Genomic DNA, 19,159 nt, shown 5'->3' on the forward strand with positions numbered 1-19,159 from the left:
GTAAAGATAATTACTGTACTGTCCACAGACTTTAAACATGTTTATTTAGAAAAACAAAAATTAATATTTAAATTGTTTGCAGAAGATGACGCAAATATTATTTATTTATTTCATAAATAATAAACTTAATCATAAATTATTTATTTCGTAATCATTTCAGCGCGATTTCGATATTAGAAATTTACTTCAGCAGAAAGTGTGATTGTTCGCGAAAATATAGAAATAGAAATATTATTTGTTATTAGTCTTTATAAATAAACCAACATCATGTGACACAAAATCAACCAATCAAATGACAAGAATGTACTTCTATGTTTTATATATCATGAAGGACCATAAACTATAAATAATTATATTATTAAAGAGATGGTTTTGATAAAAGTGTTTCACTCATGATAACAAAAAAAATGTAAAGAACATTGAGGGGTCTATTGAGTACGGTGGTTCACAAAATTTGTGACAGATTTCAAATGTGTTTAATTAGGCGGTTATGGCCTAGATAAATATATCAACCTATATGGATGGGCCAGCCGGGCTTTAGACTTGCCCCAAGTCTGTATTAATTGTCTTTTTTTTTATTTATTTGTTTTTATTTCGATTTTTGTCTGGAGTATCCAAAATCAAGTAGTATACGTATGAAACGCCATATGTGCCAAAATATTTATCTTTTTACTAATATTAAGACAAAACTCCGTCTGGCACACAGACTAGCCAGGCTTAGGCATACATTGATAACCTAGATGTCTAGGAAAGTATAAACGATATTTATAACTACTAACTTCTACTTTAATTTTGTTAATGTATTCTAGCATGTGGTAGCACAAGTTACAATAAGCAGCTAGGCCTACATAGATGCTGTAGCGGTAACTTATACGTCATCGACTTTACGATATCAAGCAAATGCTGTAAGTACAGTATACAGTACTTTTGTATTAACAAATTTAAATCCATACTAAAATAATAAACTTAATACTATTATATACATGTCTGGTTTTGGTTCACAAAGTTGACAAAAAACCTCATTAGTACCATTGAATATTACTTTGAATATTAATATTTGAATAGAAGAAATAACAAACAGCATGTGACACAAAATCAACCAATTAAATAACAAGAATATACTTAGGTGTGTTGGTTTAAAATGGATTAACCAACAGCATGTGACACAAAATCAACCAATCAAATGACAAGAATATACTTAGTTGTGTTGGTTTAAAATGGATTAACCAACAGCATGTGACACAAAATCAACCAATCAAATAACAAGAATATACTTAGGTGTGTTGGTTTAAAATGGAATAACCAACACCATGTGATACAAAATCAACCAATCAAATGACAAGAATATACTTGTATGTGTTATATATCATGGAGGACCATAAACTATAATTAATTATATTATTAAAGAGTATGGTATTGATAGAAGTGTTTCATTCATGATTAAAAACAAAAATGTAAAGAACATTGAGGGGTCTAGTACGGTGGTTCTTAAACAAAATTTGTGACAGATTTCAAATTTTTTTTAATTAGGCGGTAATGTCATAATTAACACAGAAACACACAAGTGTTGTGATGGCAATGCCATACTGAAATCATCACACAAAAAATGCTGCATGGGCGAATGGATTGACACTCATACACATGAATGCTGTTTTAACAGAACGTATGATAAAGCAAGAGGTAGGTCAGAATTAATCTTTATTTTTTCTTGTAAAGTGCATCTTTAGACAAAAATAAAATTATATAAATTATTAATTAAATAATTATCGTCCTCAAGCTTAACAGGAAACTGAAAAAATCATCAGATTAGGCCCTTTAGAACCCTCCCACAGCGCCTACCAAGATACCTACCAATGCCTCGACGTTCTCCTATCCAAGTTATCTACTTGGCCTAAAGTTGCTTAAATATGGTGATCTGATAAGAACCAGTGTTTAACCTTGGTATTGCTGTATATGAGACAGGTGTTATGATCTCAACTAGGCAGACTGTTTGCATGCAGGTGGTGCCATCATTATGGTTAATAAAGTTTCTTTCACATTGCCTAAGCAATCTACCCACACTGGGGTGCAAACCATTCAATAAGCCGGTACCAGTGCGCCAACGTTGAGACCCCGGTGTGAAAAGAGTTTTACTGTCTGAACGACCGAAGTGGATTAGCTTAAACCACTTGCTACACTCAGTTTCCTTCAGCCAATTGATTCTGCAACAGTTCTAGCTATGCTACAGTAATAGAGTAAGACAGTTTCTTCAATCGTCTGTACCATGGTATTCAAAAAGCAGTAGTAGAAAGAAAGTAGCATGTAATTCAAACTCTGCATAGATTTAATATGAACCATTATGTCCCCTGTAATAAATCAGATAAAAACAAAATAGATTACACTACAGTATGTAAGTGTTAAGGCTGAATCATGGCCCCCACTTAGGCTTGGTTCCCTCAGTGGATTGACCAATCACAAGCGACAGTTGGAATAATTCATTGCTTTTGATTGGTCAATACCCTTGCATTGCAGCTTATGTTCTTGCATTGCGTTCTAGTGGCACAATACAACAATGTACATCGACGCAAAGTGCCATAAGAAAATTACATTGCATATTAAAGCAGGAAATGACAAAAAATAAGCATGTGTCGTAGATGCACCAGTGTCGCCGCTTTCGTCAATTACGGAAAAACTAAAACTACAAAACGGCCTATTCAAAGTTTGAATTTATCCATCTTATTCTTGATTTTCTTTGTGGTGTGGATCTTTTTATACAAAATGTTTAAATATTAAATATTATGTTAATCTATAATTCAGAAAGCTGCTGTGAAGGATTGGAAGTTTACAATCCAAGAAATCAAACATGCTGCGCAGACTACAGTTACTTGCCCTCCTATGTGAAACATAAGGTAGTGTCAGGGCGCGGTGAATGCTGTAAACTAACAGACGTATATGACCCCGACACCCAAGTATGTTGTGAGAATGGTGATCAGGGTGTTGTGCAGTCCAGATACGATGGATTAAACGAGAAAACATGCTGCGGTTTGAAAACTTACAATAATGACAATGAAATGTGCTGTAATAAGGTAAATGTTTGACTGGAAAAGTGGAACTTTTGTTTCTAAGCATGTATACTCATGCTTTGAAATGAATGTAACTAAAGTCTAAGGGGACAGAATAAATGACAGTGCACAATAAACTGACATAGGAATGAAATAAAAATTGGAGGGGGGGGGGGTGGATGTGGAAGAGGAGGATGGAAGGGGTAAGGGTGGGGGGGGGGGGGTGTTAAAGAGAAGGAGAGGAGATGTTTGCAGTAAAGGGGGTCTCAGATATTTAACTACATTTTATATCTATATTTTACAAATATTAAATTATTAAACATTATGTCAGCGTTCCCCTGTTTAAAAGAAATATTGGATGGTAGCCGAGGGTGAAGACATTCTTTTTCATTACTTTATTGAGAAAAAAAAAATAAAACAATATTGCAGTGAAACATGTATTTACTGCAGTAACTGCAGTAGAATTATGATCTTTTATTTCTATGAAGGAGGTAGTAGCATATGAAGCTGGCCAAGAATGCTGTGGTAATGTCACATACAGTCCAGACACTGAATTATGCTGTGATAACAAACGACTGAGCCAAGAAAATGGCATGACAGACTGTTGTCGTAATATTAGTTACAATCGTAAAACACATCAATGCTTTAAATCTACACCACAAGGAGTATATGATAAACGTAAGTATTGCCTGAACATACATCCTTCCTTCAAATAAAAACCATTCCTAGGACCAGGAATAACATTGTTTTTATATACAGTCTTGTGATAACAGAGAGTGTTTTTCTACCAAACTACTACTAGTACTACTACTTTCTCAACAATTTAAAAACTATGTGACCTGATAACCTAAAGAAGATTTGTGCATGAAGTGCTGTACAAAAATTACATATTTTATTTATTTATTTGAGGTACTTTAATCTTACAGATGTTGCAATTTGTTATAAAACTGCTTACAATTCGTACAAAGACGGTTGCTGCATCGTAGACATAGAAAAGAAAAGATATGGAAGAATTACTCAAGGCATACCAGAGAAGAATGCTGTAAAAAAATGCTGTGGACTTGATAGCTACTTGGATAACACACACATATGCTGTAATGATCACCTTTATGAGAGGTCTTCACCTGATGTGAGGTGTTGTGATGGAGAAGGTATATTAAATTTATCAGAAGATTCACATTGTGTTTGGTTTACCAGTTTGGTATCAAAACCTTGTATAGAATGTACCATTTTAAAACCTGGATGAGCCACTAAAACATGTTCCGACCAAAAATACACAATTTATTCTCGGCTTTTTTTATTGGCTGTTGCTCTAAAAATGTTGCCATTAATTGTACAGTAACCCTGACAAAAGTTAAATTTCGAAAAATGGAGAGTTTTGATAGAAATAGCAACAATATGACCAACTTCAAACGATACTATGAACTGACCAGAACAATTACTACCCAGTAGTACTAACCACTAATACCTAACTAATAATAAATTAAAATTACCTATGGGGTTTTCCCGTGGGGAAATTTTTCTAGAGGGTACTTGCCCGATATGTGAGCAGTTTGAATCCAGAAGACATTTTTTTCATTCATACAACATAATTAAAAAGCTTTTGTTAATTATGAGACCATGTTCTAAAAAGGCCACTCATCTGTCTAGTTTTCATATTGGAACACTTGCGGATGGTGCTATTATGTAAATCCGATTTGGTTAAACTAAAAGGTTTAGGAAAGAAATTGGAATACAATTTTTCAACTATGCATTCTATCTATTTTATCACAGAAATTTACAATACGGTAACTGATCTTTGCTGTAGTGGTAAACGCCATGTAAAGTGGGCAAGCGACACAGAGTGCTGTGCTGAGAATACTTACAACTCAAGTACCCATATCTGCTGTGATAACAATATGGTTATCTCACGCGTGAATGGAGATCAGTGCTGTGGTGACCGTCTATACTGGTTGGCAACAGACACTTGCTGCATGGGTTATGATTATGGAAATCAAGGTGAGCAAGAGTGTGAAGCTGATGTACTGTAGTCTAAAGCTTGTTTTTGAAGCAATTTATCAATCAGGGCCCGATAGGTCATTCAAACTGTCACTTGTGATTGGTCAACTCATTTGAGTTGCATCCTCATTATTTCAAAGAGTTTCTCTATTTACAGTTGCACATTTCTGTGCAAACCATTTAAAAGTGTGTTTTTCTTCCTATTTAATCAGTGCATTATATTTTCAGGTTTTTTTCAAACAAACATTTATCAGAATCAAATTGGAAAATGCTGCGGCTATCAGATATATAATGATTCTCTGTCCATCTGCGACAATGACAACATTTATGAAAAGAATAATCCAAATGATGATAGTGTCTGCCACCAGTACATTGCTGAAAGAACAGTGATGACCTATGACTCCAATGAAAAGGTAAAGAATTGAGCTTTTGTTGTGTTGTGTTGATGATGGGGATTTTATATGCATCAAGGGTTGCCCATACAGTAGACTTTGTTCAGAGGTTTTTCACATTAACAATTCCTTCGTCGTCCTTGGATATTTACATTGTTTGTATCCCTCTAATTGCAGTGTTGACTTCTGTTGTTTTAAAGTTATTTTCGTTCGTTTATCGATCAAATTATGTTGAGCACAATTGATGTACTATTTCAACTGTCGCTTTTTTAACTCCCCCGCATTGCGTCTCGAAAACAATGCCTCTCATATTCCAGTCCGATATCCTTTACTATTATGCTATACCGCTCTTTCTCTCCTCTATCAACTGAAAGTATTTATATTCAACTGTTTCTTATAGGAATGCACTGATGGAGCAGTTACGTTAATTCGGCATGACAAAAATCGCCTTGTATGTGCAGGAGAGATATATGACCACTTTAACGAGTATAATCAGGAACGTCATTGCTGTGAGGGTGGATCAACTCAAGCATACTTTCCAGACATTCAATCTTGTTGTGGAGGAAGTGTGTTTCCAATACCACTTATATATAGCAAGTTAGTATTTTTAAAATAGAAAAATACAATCAATTAATATCAAGAAGTGATAAAATACAATAAAGATTTAAAATGCTTTGTCAATTGTAGATTTTGGAAGTCAATACATTCCACTACAATTAGAAATGTGCAAAGACATAGAATACTGCATGTGGCAGAAAATAAAGGCCCAATGTCATTTATTCAACATAAATACGGTAGTAATATTTTGTTCAATAATTAATTTTTAACCTCCCTACCAACAGATGCTGTGGTACAAGTGCCTATGATTACCGCACTAAAATCTGTGCTGGTAGTCAAGTGTGCGATAAGATTGATAATCAGACGAGACCAAAATCATGTGGTGGACAATGTTACAATCCAAATCATCAGTCTTGTTGTTTAGGAGAACTCATTGGGCCTGGGCAAACATGTTGTACGAATGGGGTAAGACAAGTATTCTATAACGTTCTTTAAACAGGATAATAATTTTTAATAATTAATAATAATAATAAGTTTGTAAAAGAAAATAGAAAAAAAGTAAACCAGGAAGACCAAACCAAGTTTAAAATGCAGGAAAACCCTATCTGTGTTGAGAGTCCTAAACACTGTTGAGACTAACATCCCTTTATACATTTATGAAAACATAGAACACTATAAAACATGTATTACTACACCAGCTGGTAGTAGAACTCCTTATGACACCCCTACTGAAGCTTATTTCCCACTCTAAAAATGTAGGCCTTCATATGTTTCACATTTAACCTCTGTCTACACTATCAAACTTTTTTATGTGACAAAAAAATGTGTCCATGGATATGATGATGTCATATTACTACCATATTTAAGCATATCACTACCATATTTGGGCACATCACACTTTTTTTGATAGTGTAGACAGAGCTTTACATCGCCATTCATGTACTGATACTCAATTTATGTTATGTTGTCACTTGTAGGTATACCAAACACCAGGTACTCTATTGGGTTCCAAAGATTGTTGCAATTCTGTTGGCTATAATGCTGAAACTGAAATCTGCTGTGGTGGTTCAAAACTCTATGCTAAAAACTCAACAGGTACGATCAAAGACCATAGAGGTACTATACAACTAGAGAGTTAGAGCGAAATGATAGGAATAGGGCAGAGACTCCACAAAATGGCTGCCTCATCTAAATCAGAATCCATGTTTAAAAAAAAAATACCATACAGTTTTATACAGCCATATTCAAATGTCTCTCTCTTTTTGAGCTGTCAGTGTTGGTGTGTTTGAATTGATTCCCTAGTTGTGTTTTAAGCATACTATATACCTAAACCACCTAAAAATGAAAAAAAAAATGTAGCCCTAAAATTAGGTATTGTAGAACACAATCATCCATCTAAAGCTCTGTCTACACTATCAAACTAGTCAAAAAAAAGTATGATATGCCCAAATATGGTAGCAATATATGAGAGCTTAACAGATAAAATGCTTAGACACCAGGTTTTAAATAATTTGATTTTGTTTTATAGATCTGATTTGTTGTGGTGAGCATCTCAAGAACATGAATGATGACATGACGGTCTGCTGTGACGGAAAGTTACTATCTACTGAGCACAACAGAACACTTTGTACTGGACAAGTATCCCACAATTGCACAGAAACTGTGTGCAAAGGTATACGATACCCTGTGCATGATGGTGTCTGTTGTGGCGAATATATCCTGAACACAGAGCAAGAGGTGTGCTGTGAGAATAACCGATACACAAAAGAAAAAGACATGGAGTGCTGTGGTACTATTCTCTTTAATTCGACTGAAGACAGCTGTTGTAAAACATCCTCTGAATTCATCTACAAAAAGAGTCAGCCATCGATGTGTTGCGATGTTGAAAACTATGACAACACAAAGGGTACATGTTGTGGAGGTATCTGGTACGCAGATGTAGTCGCTGGTGAATGTTGTGGGCAGAGAATGATCAGAAATCCTTCTGAGGAAACATGCTGCGGGGGACAATTTCACACAAGAGACATTTTTTATAATTTTCCACAGATATGCTGCAGTGGTGTAATGAAAAACGCACTGCATGGTGATCACAGTATATGCTGCGAGGGCGACGTGATAGATGGTAGTCAGACCAGCTGCTGTAATGGTGAACTCATGATCAAAGAACGACAGAGGTGCTGCGGCGGTACTATACAGAATTTAGCGCATGGAAATGAACAATGCTGTAATGATCGACCCTACGACACCAGAGTGGACGCCTGTTGTGATAACTTGATAATAAATCTATTTAACGCCACTTGCGTTGTTGTAACATCAACTGTTGTCGCTACAGAAACAACTGATGTACCAGAAATCACTAATGCAGAAACCAGCCAAACTCCTGAACTTTCAAATGACATTGCAAATATTGTACAACCTTGTGCGTCTAACGAAACTCACGGATGCTGTTCTGGATTGCCATTTAACAAGTCTGAGCGAGGATGCTGTGATGGAACAATGTATCTGACAACCGAGTCAACCTGTTGTGGATCAAGTGTCTGCGACCTGTCCAAAGGAACAGAATGCTGCGAAGAAAGAAACTACAACCCAGTTGAACAGATCTGCTGCCTCGGTAAGCTACGAAAAAACAAAAAACATACGGCATGCTGTAGAAGCAGGACGTTCAACTATACAAACCAGTTCTGTTGCAAAGGTGTACCGATACCTTTAAACAAACTGACACCAAAATGGTCAGAGCATTGCTGTCCAGCGGGTCAAGCTATCAGTAATTTGACAAGGACATGTAAAGAGGTGAACAGTAACCCTGCTGTCTTAATGGATGTCATCTTGCCATGTAATGCTTTCTTATTCTTTCTATACTTCTGGGGACTCTCCTAAAATTCCTTTCTGCAATTTTATAATATAAAAATTAAAAATTAGGTCTAAGAAATATTATTTCTTCCATGTTAACAGATGATCTTACTACAGAAACAAATTTAGGTAGTGACAATATCAGGTGAGGTCAGCACTCATGGAATTAAAATGCTGTAACAGATTGAAAAATACAGCACCCTAAAATGCATGGAAATAATTACTATGTTTGGCTTATTAATTGGAAACATTTATAATGACCGTTCCTATAATAATTTTTGTACATAATACTTAAAAATAATATTAAAAATTAAAACAAGATTTCAAATTATATATTTACCATAAAGAATACACATATTACTAATTTTCTGGTATATGCCACTATGTATAGCTTTCTCATGTTTTTTGCAACTTTACAAACAAATTAATTTTACTTTGCATATAGTATGTGACTATTTACCACTATAACTATTCTAAGCACTTTTATTCTATGCAATATTTTATAAACTTATTATCAGCTTTCTTTTGCATAATAATTTCTGCTTAGTTAATTTTATTTTTTGTTTAATATAATTTTCCTTTATCTGTTTTAACTCATCTAATAAGCTTGGTTCCCACTAGGACACAATGCAAGGACATAGACGCACGCATCACAAGTGAGTTGACCAATGACGAGCGACAGTTAATTCGTCATTTGTGATTGGTCAAATCAGTTGTGTGTACTTACGTCGGTTGAGGCCTAGTGGGAACCAAGCTTAAGGGACCATGTCAAGATTATTCCACTATCAGGTGCTACTTTGTTTGCTCTGTTGATATGCAATAGAAAGTGTTTTTGGGGTTATTATCACTGTTTATTGCCTCACTATGTTTATCATACAGTATATATATCATGTATATACAACATATTAATTACAGTAAAAATGTAGTTAATACAATATCTGCAGTCAGTAGAGCAATTTTGACATGATCGCTTATTTTCCTACCCTTTGCATGCAGAAAATTTATTTTAAACATTTCATTTTCTTTATTTTCTTCTTCTACATAAACATACTTTTACTTTTTAATTTTCTTGTATGTAATATGGTTTATTTTTCATATAGTAACAAATTCCACAGTATACTACCATCCACAAACACAGTACATTAAAACACCTTTAATAAGTAGACACTTTTGGGGAAAAAACAAAGTGGCCCCTTAAAGAGAGTATTCCCAATTTAGAAGTCAGCCATATAATGTTAAAATATACATGTATTCCCACTTATTTCTTCCATGGAAAAGTATCCCCTGATAGAATGTCGAAAAGGAGGGGTACTTTTACTATTATCAACACCAACCCCAGTATGACCCCTGGTCAAACTACAACCATACAAACTTGCTCAGCCACAGGCTTTTTTTATGCAAATGAATACACCCTCTGGTACACAAGGAAACAGCACACAGCAGAACATTTTCAAAATACTATTTTAACTATGCTGTCGATAAAATTAATAAACTTATTTTTTCTTTTTTCCTTAGCCTGCACACAGTGCTCCAATTGTCCCCTAGATGGCAAGTGGAAACGAGCAATGAACAGTAAAAACGTTTTATTCAGCTTTGAAGTCGTATCATGGAAAACATCGCACAAACATTTGATGATCAAAGTCGCAGATGTTCGACAAATACAACCCAACAACGTAACTAACCACCAGAAACTAGACACAATTTTAATGCCCTCTAAATGCATGTGTTGTAATTTCGAAACAAATATACGTTATATAGCAATGGTTAATACAGAAATTAAGGGTAGCAAATTTCATCTTCGTGGAACAGACAAAATTGTGAAGTCCCAAATAAATCTTGAAGAACGTATAAAAAAATATATGAGAAGAAAAGATTCTAACAGAATACAAAGGACTTATTGATGATAAATTTATGTAGAATAGGTTATTTAAATAATATATTATATATTGAAATTAAAATATATATCAGCTGATTGATATACAGTATTAAAGAAAATGCCAAATGATCAACTTGAATCCAATTAAATTACCCTACTGTTTCTAATAAACGCCCCCTCTGAGATTTCTCCGTATTGTAATGAGTGCTCAAATAGAATTGCATGTGTATCCAGTCCATATAGGAGCCTTAGATTGGTATTAAAGGGAAATATATTTATTTTACCCACTAACGATGAACTTATTGCTGGTCAAATAACTAGCAAACGGGATATGGTCTAGATATAGCTTGCACATTAACTTGTTTTTCAACAAATAACAAACTTTTTAACTGTTTTAAAGCAGCCTGTTTAGGTAATTTTGGGTGTTAAAATGTACCTCCAATAAATGCCCCCACCCCTTTTTGAAAAAAAAATGCAACGCCCCCCGTGGTGTTTATTAGAAACAATACGGTAGTTCATCTACCAAACAATTCTCTGATACATTTTAAATAACTGTGCAATGGTTTGTACATTCCTTCTGTATCTTCTGTTTATGTACAGTATTTAAAAAATAAATTATAGATTTAAAAGACCAGGGTATATACAAAAAGAAAACAACAAAAACAAACTGTGTTTGAAAAAAAACAAAGAAATTTAAAGGTTCACTGTCACTACTTTAGTTGACTGAATAAAAGTTATAAATGATAAATTTAAAAAATTAAAAAACATTAACTAACCATCATGAAGTCCCATACTGAAATGTCTAGCTGAAAACGTTTATAAATGTATTTTAAATCCACCAAAAGTTTTTTTTAAGCTTTATAATTTTATTTTTTTAAGAAGTGACCGTGCATCTTTAATATTTGTTTGTAAAGTAAAAGCATATTGCTATATATGTAGGCCTATATGTATACAGGGGCAGATTCAAAAGGGGAAAGGGGGTGTGGGTGAAAGGGGATCATCACCCATACTATTTTTAGTGGGATTTCAATATTTTTTTTTGGAAAATTTGTGTGTAAATTGTGTTTTTGGACACACTTTTCTAATTTCTGAATCTGCCCCTGATTTAATTAAGTTTTCTAAAGTTTTATGGGTTTAATAAATGTTTGAATTCATTATATCAATATATACATAGTCAGGGTTAAAGGTCAGGCTAAATAACTGAAATTGGAACTGTGAGATACTGTTTTGGGTTGTGTCTAAAGTATTGAAAGTTGACAGCAGTAAGCAATTAGACTTTTATCATTGTTGTTAACATTTTTTCGATTTACGTCTTTAAAATAATAGTGAAATTATAAAAATAAAGGATTATGTTTAGGTGTACTAATATACAAATAGTAAACATCTATTTATACTTTTTTACTTGATATATTTGTCTAAAGTTATTTTAAATATCTTATTTAAGCATCATTTTTGGATTTTCTTTTTATTTATATGTTAAATAACAAATATGAAAATCAGCTTTTCTTGCAAACGAGAAAATAATTTATAGACGGATTTCACAATTGCATTCTCTACTACGGGAGAAAATATATATAGAACTAATCCTCCTTCAGCGCAATTATATGAAATATAAATGATAAATGTGTGTTGTATGCAAAAGTGATTTGGAAGAAACAAGTTATATTGCCTAATAGGGCATCCTCAGATCGGTAGTCATGTGATGCTTTTTTGACCAATCATGTTCACATATGTAATATATCGGACAGTTAGAATAAGAGGCACTGACTGACCTGTACACATCAATACATATCTTGCAGCACACTATTCTCAATGTCATCGGTCATCCCCCAGTGGTCCATGATCTCCTCGCCGATCCAATGACCATTAAACGAGTCCATCTGTAGAATGCGTGTAAATAGTCTCAAGTAGTCCATAGCCTTCACGTCGCCAGTCCTTGTGTGCTCGTTGTAACCAAGATCTATGCATATATAGCTGCTACCGGGCGCCCATACTCTAAATACACAAAACCAAAACATAGGAAATTGAGTAGGGATACAATAACATTGTGTTACAACTTTAAATCCATCCAACATGATCCAATAATCATTGATTGAGTAATGCGCAAAATTAATACAATTTTTTTTCTATAAAACCTGAGAAAAATAATATTTCCCAATAAAAGAATACCCTACTGGGGTATTTCCATCTTTCAAAGCGACTAAAAGTACCCTTAAATATTTAATATCATTAGAGCTTCCCAGGGAATCCAGATAGCCTGATAATTGATGTTTGTTTCGTGTGTACAACCCCGCACCATCTCTTTCGGGCAATTCTTGACATCACTACTGCACAAAATAGTATAGCATGATAACAATTAGCTTAATTACAATGCAATGAGACAATTAAAATATACAATTGATTTATACCAAGAATGACTAATTAAAATAGTTTTTAAAACAGTCAGCCCACAGTAATAGAACCAAAATGGCAAAATAGACAAATATAAAATATTAAAAATCACTCATATATTTCATGAAACATATAGAAATAAAGAGAAATTCCTACTCTAAAATCTGAAGTAAATTCTGCTTTCGTTTTGTCATCATATTTCGAACAAAATATATAAAGAGAGAATTTTCTTCGGCAGTCATATTGTTTTCGTTGAACATTTCCATCTTTGGAGTCAGCTTCACCAAGCAAATTCTGTCATTCTGTTAAAAATTTTAAAAAACTGTTATAGAGCATTTTAATTTATACTTTCCCTAGTTTATTTCTGTTTATTTATAACAACATTTTATGAAGGTTTTTTTTATAGATTTAGACCTAGTTGATGAAAACAATTTGCCTGCTGGCTAGGGATAAGTGAACATAACATTGTCATATAAGTTAATAAAAATAAATAAGGCCTATTTACTAGCATTGTTTTTCGGGTAAAGGAGCGTTCTTTCAAACCCTACAAAGCTTAAATGATTTGTGTGTTGTTGTAATATCTATACTACCTTGGCTTTGCCTGCATTTTCTTGGAATAGCAACGATGAAAGACTTACCTAAATTCAGAAAAAGAAAACAAACTGTGTTAGTATAAATGCATTGTCAATTGTCTGACGCAATATACCACAACAAAACAGATATCTTACAGTGTGTAAACATTCCATTTGGAAGCCTATCTGCATTAATACAGAGATGGCTTGATACTTCACCATGTAACTGGTCGGCCCTTGGGTTAAAGTCTGAAAAAAAGGAAAACACCGAAATATAATTACAAGTTAGCTGTACTTTTATTAGTACAGCTGTTACATCTATCCCTTGTAAAACAAAGTTGAATAAAAAAATAAATAATAAAATTATAACAATTTGCAAATCCTGCAACAATTGATATACACATATTCCAGCTCAGATGCCAACACCATGAAATATATACTGAAAAAATATCTTCTAGAGAGAGGCGGCTGTTTTGGGACGGAGAACAAACACCATATTGAGCACCACCCGCCACCTTTCCAGACATTCTCGACCTGCCTCATGGGGCATCTCAACATCAATCAGAAAACTAGAGTCGGATGAATCACAAACATTTTCTCATCTAAATTTATTTTTACATTAGTACTGATCTAGACAACAAAAGTGTGATCTGCCCAAATATGGTAGTGACATAGTGACATCATCATGTCCATATATGGGCACATCACATATTTTTTGTCACATCAAGTTTGATATAGAGCTGTAGATTATCTACCCTCGTAAAAAAAGGATCCTTTCTTTTCAAATTTAACGATGCAATCAAGATAATTGTAGTGAACTTTACTACTACTTTACACCATTTACCTCATATGTTTTTTCAAACATTAAAATGTTGAACTCTACTGGGCCAAATTTGAAAACACCAAATCTTTGCAACTGCAAGACTGCTAATGTGTACAAGTTTGTTCTCTCTGTCATTTTATTGGCTATGCTCCCAACCACTTTAATTACAGGCTCTGCAATAGTAGTGAAATAAACGATGTAAAATCAGTTGCATGTTTAATTTTAAAATATTTCAAAACAAAGATGTAAAAATATTCTATTTTACTAATTAGTAAACCAAACCAGTATGGACACCTTGGGCTTGCCTAATATGGTTTTACTCTCTGGAGGTTACTTGGAAAATTCTGTAATACAGTGTGACATGTATCACACAGTATATGTTGCTTGTATCATAGGCCATATGACTAATCAAACATAATACAGGTATCACATGTGATACATATTCTATGTGACCCTTTGATTTGAATACAGTATATGGAGATACAGTACAGAGAATCAGGTGAGAGAGTATGGTTTTTGGAAGGAAATCATAAACAATGAAGAAAAAATAATTTTAAAATAACCCATTCTGAAGGTTAGTTGCAATGTTCATGGGCCAATGTTTAGGACCAAGCAAATGAGAGGAAAATGTGACACAAAAACAACAAATCAAATGGCAAGAATACAAATAGATATGTTTTATCAAAATACTAACCATTAACATTGTGGCAATTTTCGTTACTAAGCTTTTGTTCAAATATCCCGGACACGTCAACACAAGCGTCCTTGAACGATTGCAGCGTCCTCAGCACGGTAAAACTGTCGCCCTCGACAACTTGATAGCGTTTGCCAGGCTCAGATTCTAGTTGTTTTAACATTGGAACCAGTGCAGGTTCTTTCTCAATAACAATCAGGTTACCTACTCCACCTGCTAGTAAATGCCTTGTCAATACTCCAGCTCCTGAAATTAAATCAAACTGTAAAGTCAGGATGATTATTAAATTAGTAATTCATACATTATATATAATTAATTTTGAATGAGATATGGTCAGCATAAAAAGGACATGATGAGTCACAGTACTTAAAACAAGTGATGGTGAAAATAACATTGCAATTAAAAGTTTAACAGTAGTAACTGGATAACATTCAAGTTCCAATTTATTGTCAAATACATACAGTAGTAATTAAAATTTTTATTCCAAAAACATGATAAAAATACATACAAAAACAATACAATTACAGAAAACAGAAAAAGTTTATAAATAAAAAATATATATATATATATATAAACAATTCCAACACACAATCTATTGGCCATTTGTTTTGAGAACATAATTTCATTTGACATTTGTGAACATAGTTGTTAAATTATTTATATTCTCGCAGCAGACACAGACCACATTGTTCTTCCCTGTGCAGAGATAAAATTAAGTATCTCATCGATATAAACGAAGTATTTAGTTGTGGCATTGTAAAAAATTTGAATAAAATGTAATAAATAATATATAAAACTGAACCACACCTGCCGTTATTTCTACAATTTGTGATGTTTCATGTTTTAGTGAATCACCGGGCCAAATTAATTCCTTTACGACTTTTGCAAACTCTGTCTTCAAGAAATATTTACAATTCTGTTGTCGCAGACATTGGAAGTCTTTTCGCAATTTTTTAACAAACGAGTCATTTTCGAACGTTGTTGATGCGCAATTACGAGAAAAGACATAATTATTGCTAAGACGCAATCTTAATAGATTATTTGTTCTTAATAAAGAATTTGGTAAACTATATTCTGCAACTGATAAAGATGGACGGGTAGTTAGCAATTTGGAAGGTGTAACTTTTTCTAGGCGATGTTGAGCAGAGGTCCAGCATAACTCGGCAGTTATGCCTTTTTCTAGACGTGTAGCAGTTATATCAGGACTTTTGTATTTTTCTACTAGAGCCCGCAAACAAGACTCCACATCTAAATCAAACTCTTTTTGTAGAAGTTCCAGAAGAGGCATTGGAATCAATTCATTAAATTCATTCTCTTCAGCATTCCGCAGAGAATTCCTGTATATTGTTTTGCTAGTTGGTGAAAACTGCTGACCACATATTATGGATTTAGAAATCACTTTTCTCTTTAGATGTGATGAATTACAGTTAATATCAACATCAGTGTTCTGTTCAGGAGCAAAACCAACGAATACTGGGATGATGGTGTTATCTCCTATACCCTGTTGAACAGATGTTGGAGATGTGTTATGCAATATACTAAACTGTTGCACGGTCGGTAATATATTTAGACTATTTAGCCGTTTAAGTCCAATGCACCACCAGTGCTTTTGACACATGTGACAGAGATTCATGTTGATATCTGAAAATCAATAACAAATGTAGTTACAGTAATACATAATTTTCCTTTCTATAATATAAAATTTCTAATAAATAATGTCAAATCAATCTCTTTATTCATCAATACAACACATAACAAAAAGAAAGTATATAGTTATTTAATAACATTATAAATGAATATTGCCAGGGCCTTATTTAGGGCCTACTAAGTCTGTATGCCAACCTAGGCCTTAATTAATACCAATACTTAAACAGCCATTTCAAACTAAAATATTTAATTTATTTTTTTAATAAATAATACTTTAAATATTAATACAGTACTACTACTAGTACTACTAATAATAAATAATAGTCCTAGCTTACATCAACAACTAAACTAGGCCTAGGCAGGCATATCTGAGTGAGATGTTTTCGAATTAACATTTTTTAAGAAAGAGTAAGATGAACCCACGTCGGATGTCTAAAATAAAGGAATGGAATTAAAGAAAGCATATAGATAGCGGCTTACTACCTATAATAGCCTAGGCCCTCTAGCTAGCCTGCCACACAGCACTCACACTCGCTCGTCGCACCTCTGTCTGCTGCCGCTGACTGCTGAGGTTGTAGTCCTAGTAAGAAGGCCAAGCCTAGGCGGCCTAATTAACTATCATAATAAACCGTACAGAAGAAGATCTAGCCTAGTTTGATAACCTTCTTTTTTAAATATATATATAGCCTAGCGAGCCTACACATTATTCTGGCCATTGTTGTTTGTAGGCATACCTGAAAAACAACCCACATGCTGTCTCTACGTACGACGTCTCTCAGCTCTACCCGTGTTTTTTGTTGAAATAATATGTCGCCCTCTACAACAAGAAATTACGATGGCCCATAAGTTCAATATCATTTATTTCTTGAGGAATAATATATTTTCACAAGGTTTCCCTCCAATTAAAGACCACTTTGGGAGACCCAGGTATAGTAGTTCTTCGTAGCTTTAGTCCCTAATTCGAACCCCTCCAACTAAAGACCGGCGGCGCTATTTATAAGTAGTCTTTAAATTACATATCACATAGTGTCAGAATGAATTATCTCCCCGAAGACTGAAAGTCCGGGTCATCAGGTTTGTCTGTCTGTCCTATCCATTTACGTACCTGTAGTATTTGTCTGATTTTCTTCCAATTTTTAATTGGAGAGGTCCGATTGGAGGAGATTATGGAGGAGATTATTTAATAACTAATCAGTGGATTACATATAAAATATACATAGCAATTATGTTCGCTCTGAGATATACAAAAACAGATAAGTAAAAAACAATTAAAAAGTGTCGGATCACTCTTGTACGACGGTATATGACAAGATCATTAGTGCCCGAATGGCAGCTGGATAAAAACTGTTACGAAGTGTATGTAGGAGGATAATTATGCTCATACGTCGTCGCTCATACCTTTATTCTTATTACACATGTTCTATATTAATTTATAGATAATATTTCCTGCCTACAGGTGTAAAAACATTTTATATAATTAGAAAGGGTGACCATACCTTTCTCTAGAAAGATTAAAAGAACACAACTTTTATATCAAAAACCTTCTTTTATTATCATGATATTTTTAAAGAAATAATATATACAACGCTATATATAAAATATATTAAACAATTGACAACCACAATAAAAAAAACATGGCAGAAATATATGTCAAATTTTTTAACTTTGTAAAATGTTACAGATTGTTAAAATACAATTGTATCATTAACGAAGCTCCTTAGAATGTCAGGAAGGGACGATTGACGGTTTTAAAAGATTTTTGGTAAAGAGTTGTCCGAACAGGTATTATTTAGAGTATAACAGGGTACAGAGAATCCTTCCATAAGAAAACCTTAAAGTGAAGTAGAGGATTATAGAAATATGAGGCTAGTTTAATATAATATGACTTTATTTAACGGGAGAGACACTAACAACCAAGCAGCTGTAATACACAAAATTAATTTCTAACACCACACACATATTTCTTGTGTCAATTCCATCTATTGTGGGCCTGAGGTGGATATGAATTTTACCCAGTAGGCCTAGAGGTAATAAGAGTTATCTGTAATCCATGTAACCCACTTACAGTCCTGTTGGGCACATCAAACCATTATGCTAGAAATTGATAGTCTGTAGAACTCGGTTTTCGTGACAGGAGTTGAAAAAGGAAGCATCTGGACCTTTAGCCTACCAATAATCCTTTGCATTGGCGTACGATCTATCAGCTTTATCTCTTGTAATCATTCAATCCTATCAGGTCTACTACAACTTTCTTGTGAGGAGAGTATAGCATTCTCGTTACCTCTAGTGCTTCAACTTCTATAATTTCAATCAAGGA

The 19,159-nt window shown here is 33.8% G+C and overlaps 3 protein-coding genes and 1 long non-coding RNA gene across 7 annotated transcripts; 3 read left to right on the top strand and 1 right to left on the bottom strand.

The window, feature by feature from the left end:
* Window positions 1–302: 302 nt before the first annotated feature.
* On the bottom strand, window positions 303–17,632 carry LOC144852861 (uncharacterized). 2 transcript variants are annotated; one of them, XM_078710890.1, is made up of 9 exons: window positions 17,577–17,632; window positions 16,003–16,836; window positions 15,196–15,441; window positions 14,523–14,674; window positions 13,835–13,927; window positions 13,697–13,744; window positions 13,263–13,408; window positions 12,488–12,710; window positions 303–2,345 (listed from the first exon to the last, which is right to left on the bottom strand). In XM_078710890.1, the coding sequence occupies exons 2-8, from the start codon at window positions 16,826–16,828 to the stop codon at window positions 12,497–12,499; spliced, it is 1,725 nt and encodes a 574-aa protein (XP_078567016.1). In that variant the 5' UTR covers window positions 16,829–16,836; window positions 17,577–17,632; the 3' UTR covers window positions 303–2,345; window positions 12,488–12,496. The 2 variants fall into 2 exon arrangements, with proteins under 2 accessions (XP_078567016.1, XP_078567014.1); XM_078710888.1 differs by having other exon boundaries at window positions 17,543–17,598.
* Window positions 845–2,883, top strand: LOC144852863 (uncharacterized). Its single transcript, XR_013614349.1, has 3 exons — window positions 845–905; window positions 1,531–1,680; window positions 2,797–2,883. It is a non-coding gene; the product is annotated as an uncharacterized LOC144852863 (long non-coding RNA).
* LOC144852862 (uncharacterized) lies at window positions 2,956–4,307 on the top strand. The gene is made up of 3 exons (XM_078710891.1): window positions 2,956–3,065; window positions 3,530–3,719; window positions 3,968–4,307. Exons 1-3 carry the CDS (start codon window positions 3,051–3,053, stop codon window positions 4,285–4,287), a joined length of 525 nt encoding a protein of 174 aa, XP_078567017.1. The 5' UTR covers window positions 2,956–3,050; the 3' UTR covers window positions 4,288–4,307.
* LOC144852860 (uncharacterized) lies at window positions 4,882–11,082 on the top strand. Of its 3 annotated transcripts, XM_078710887.1 has the most exons (8): window positions 4,882–5,039; window positions 5,268–5,452; window positions 5,832–6,028; window positions 6,274–6,454; window positions 6,967–7,084; window positions 7,518–8,600; window positions 8,942–8,984; window positions 10,355–10,550. In XM_078710887.1, exons 1-8 carry the CDS (start codon window positions 4,940–4,942, stop codon window positions 10,413–10,415), a joined length of 1,968 nt encoding a protein of 655 aa, XP_078567013.1. In that variant the 5' UTR covers window positions 4,882–4,939; the 3' UTR covers window positions 10,416–10,550. The 3 variants fall into 3 exon arrangements, with proteins under 3 accessions (XP_078567013.1, XP_078567011.1, XP_078567012.1); XM_078710885.1 differs by lacking the exon at window positions 8,942–8,984 and having other exon boundaries at window positions 7,518–8,822; window positions 10,355–11,082; XM_078710886.1 differs by lacking the exon at window positions 8,942–8,984 and having other exon boundaries at window positions 7,518–8,779; window positions 10,355–10,498.
* Window positions 17,633–19,159: the final 1,527 nt, after the last annotated feature.

The sequence above is a fragment of the Antedon bifida genome, chromosome 9, assembly GCF_963402885.1.
Source record: "Antedon bifida chromosome 9, ecAntBifi1.1, whole genome shotgun sequence".
NCBI classification, from domain to species: Eukaryota; Metazoa; Echinodermata; class Crinoidea; order Comatulida; family Antedonidae; genus Antedon; species Antedon bifida.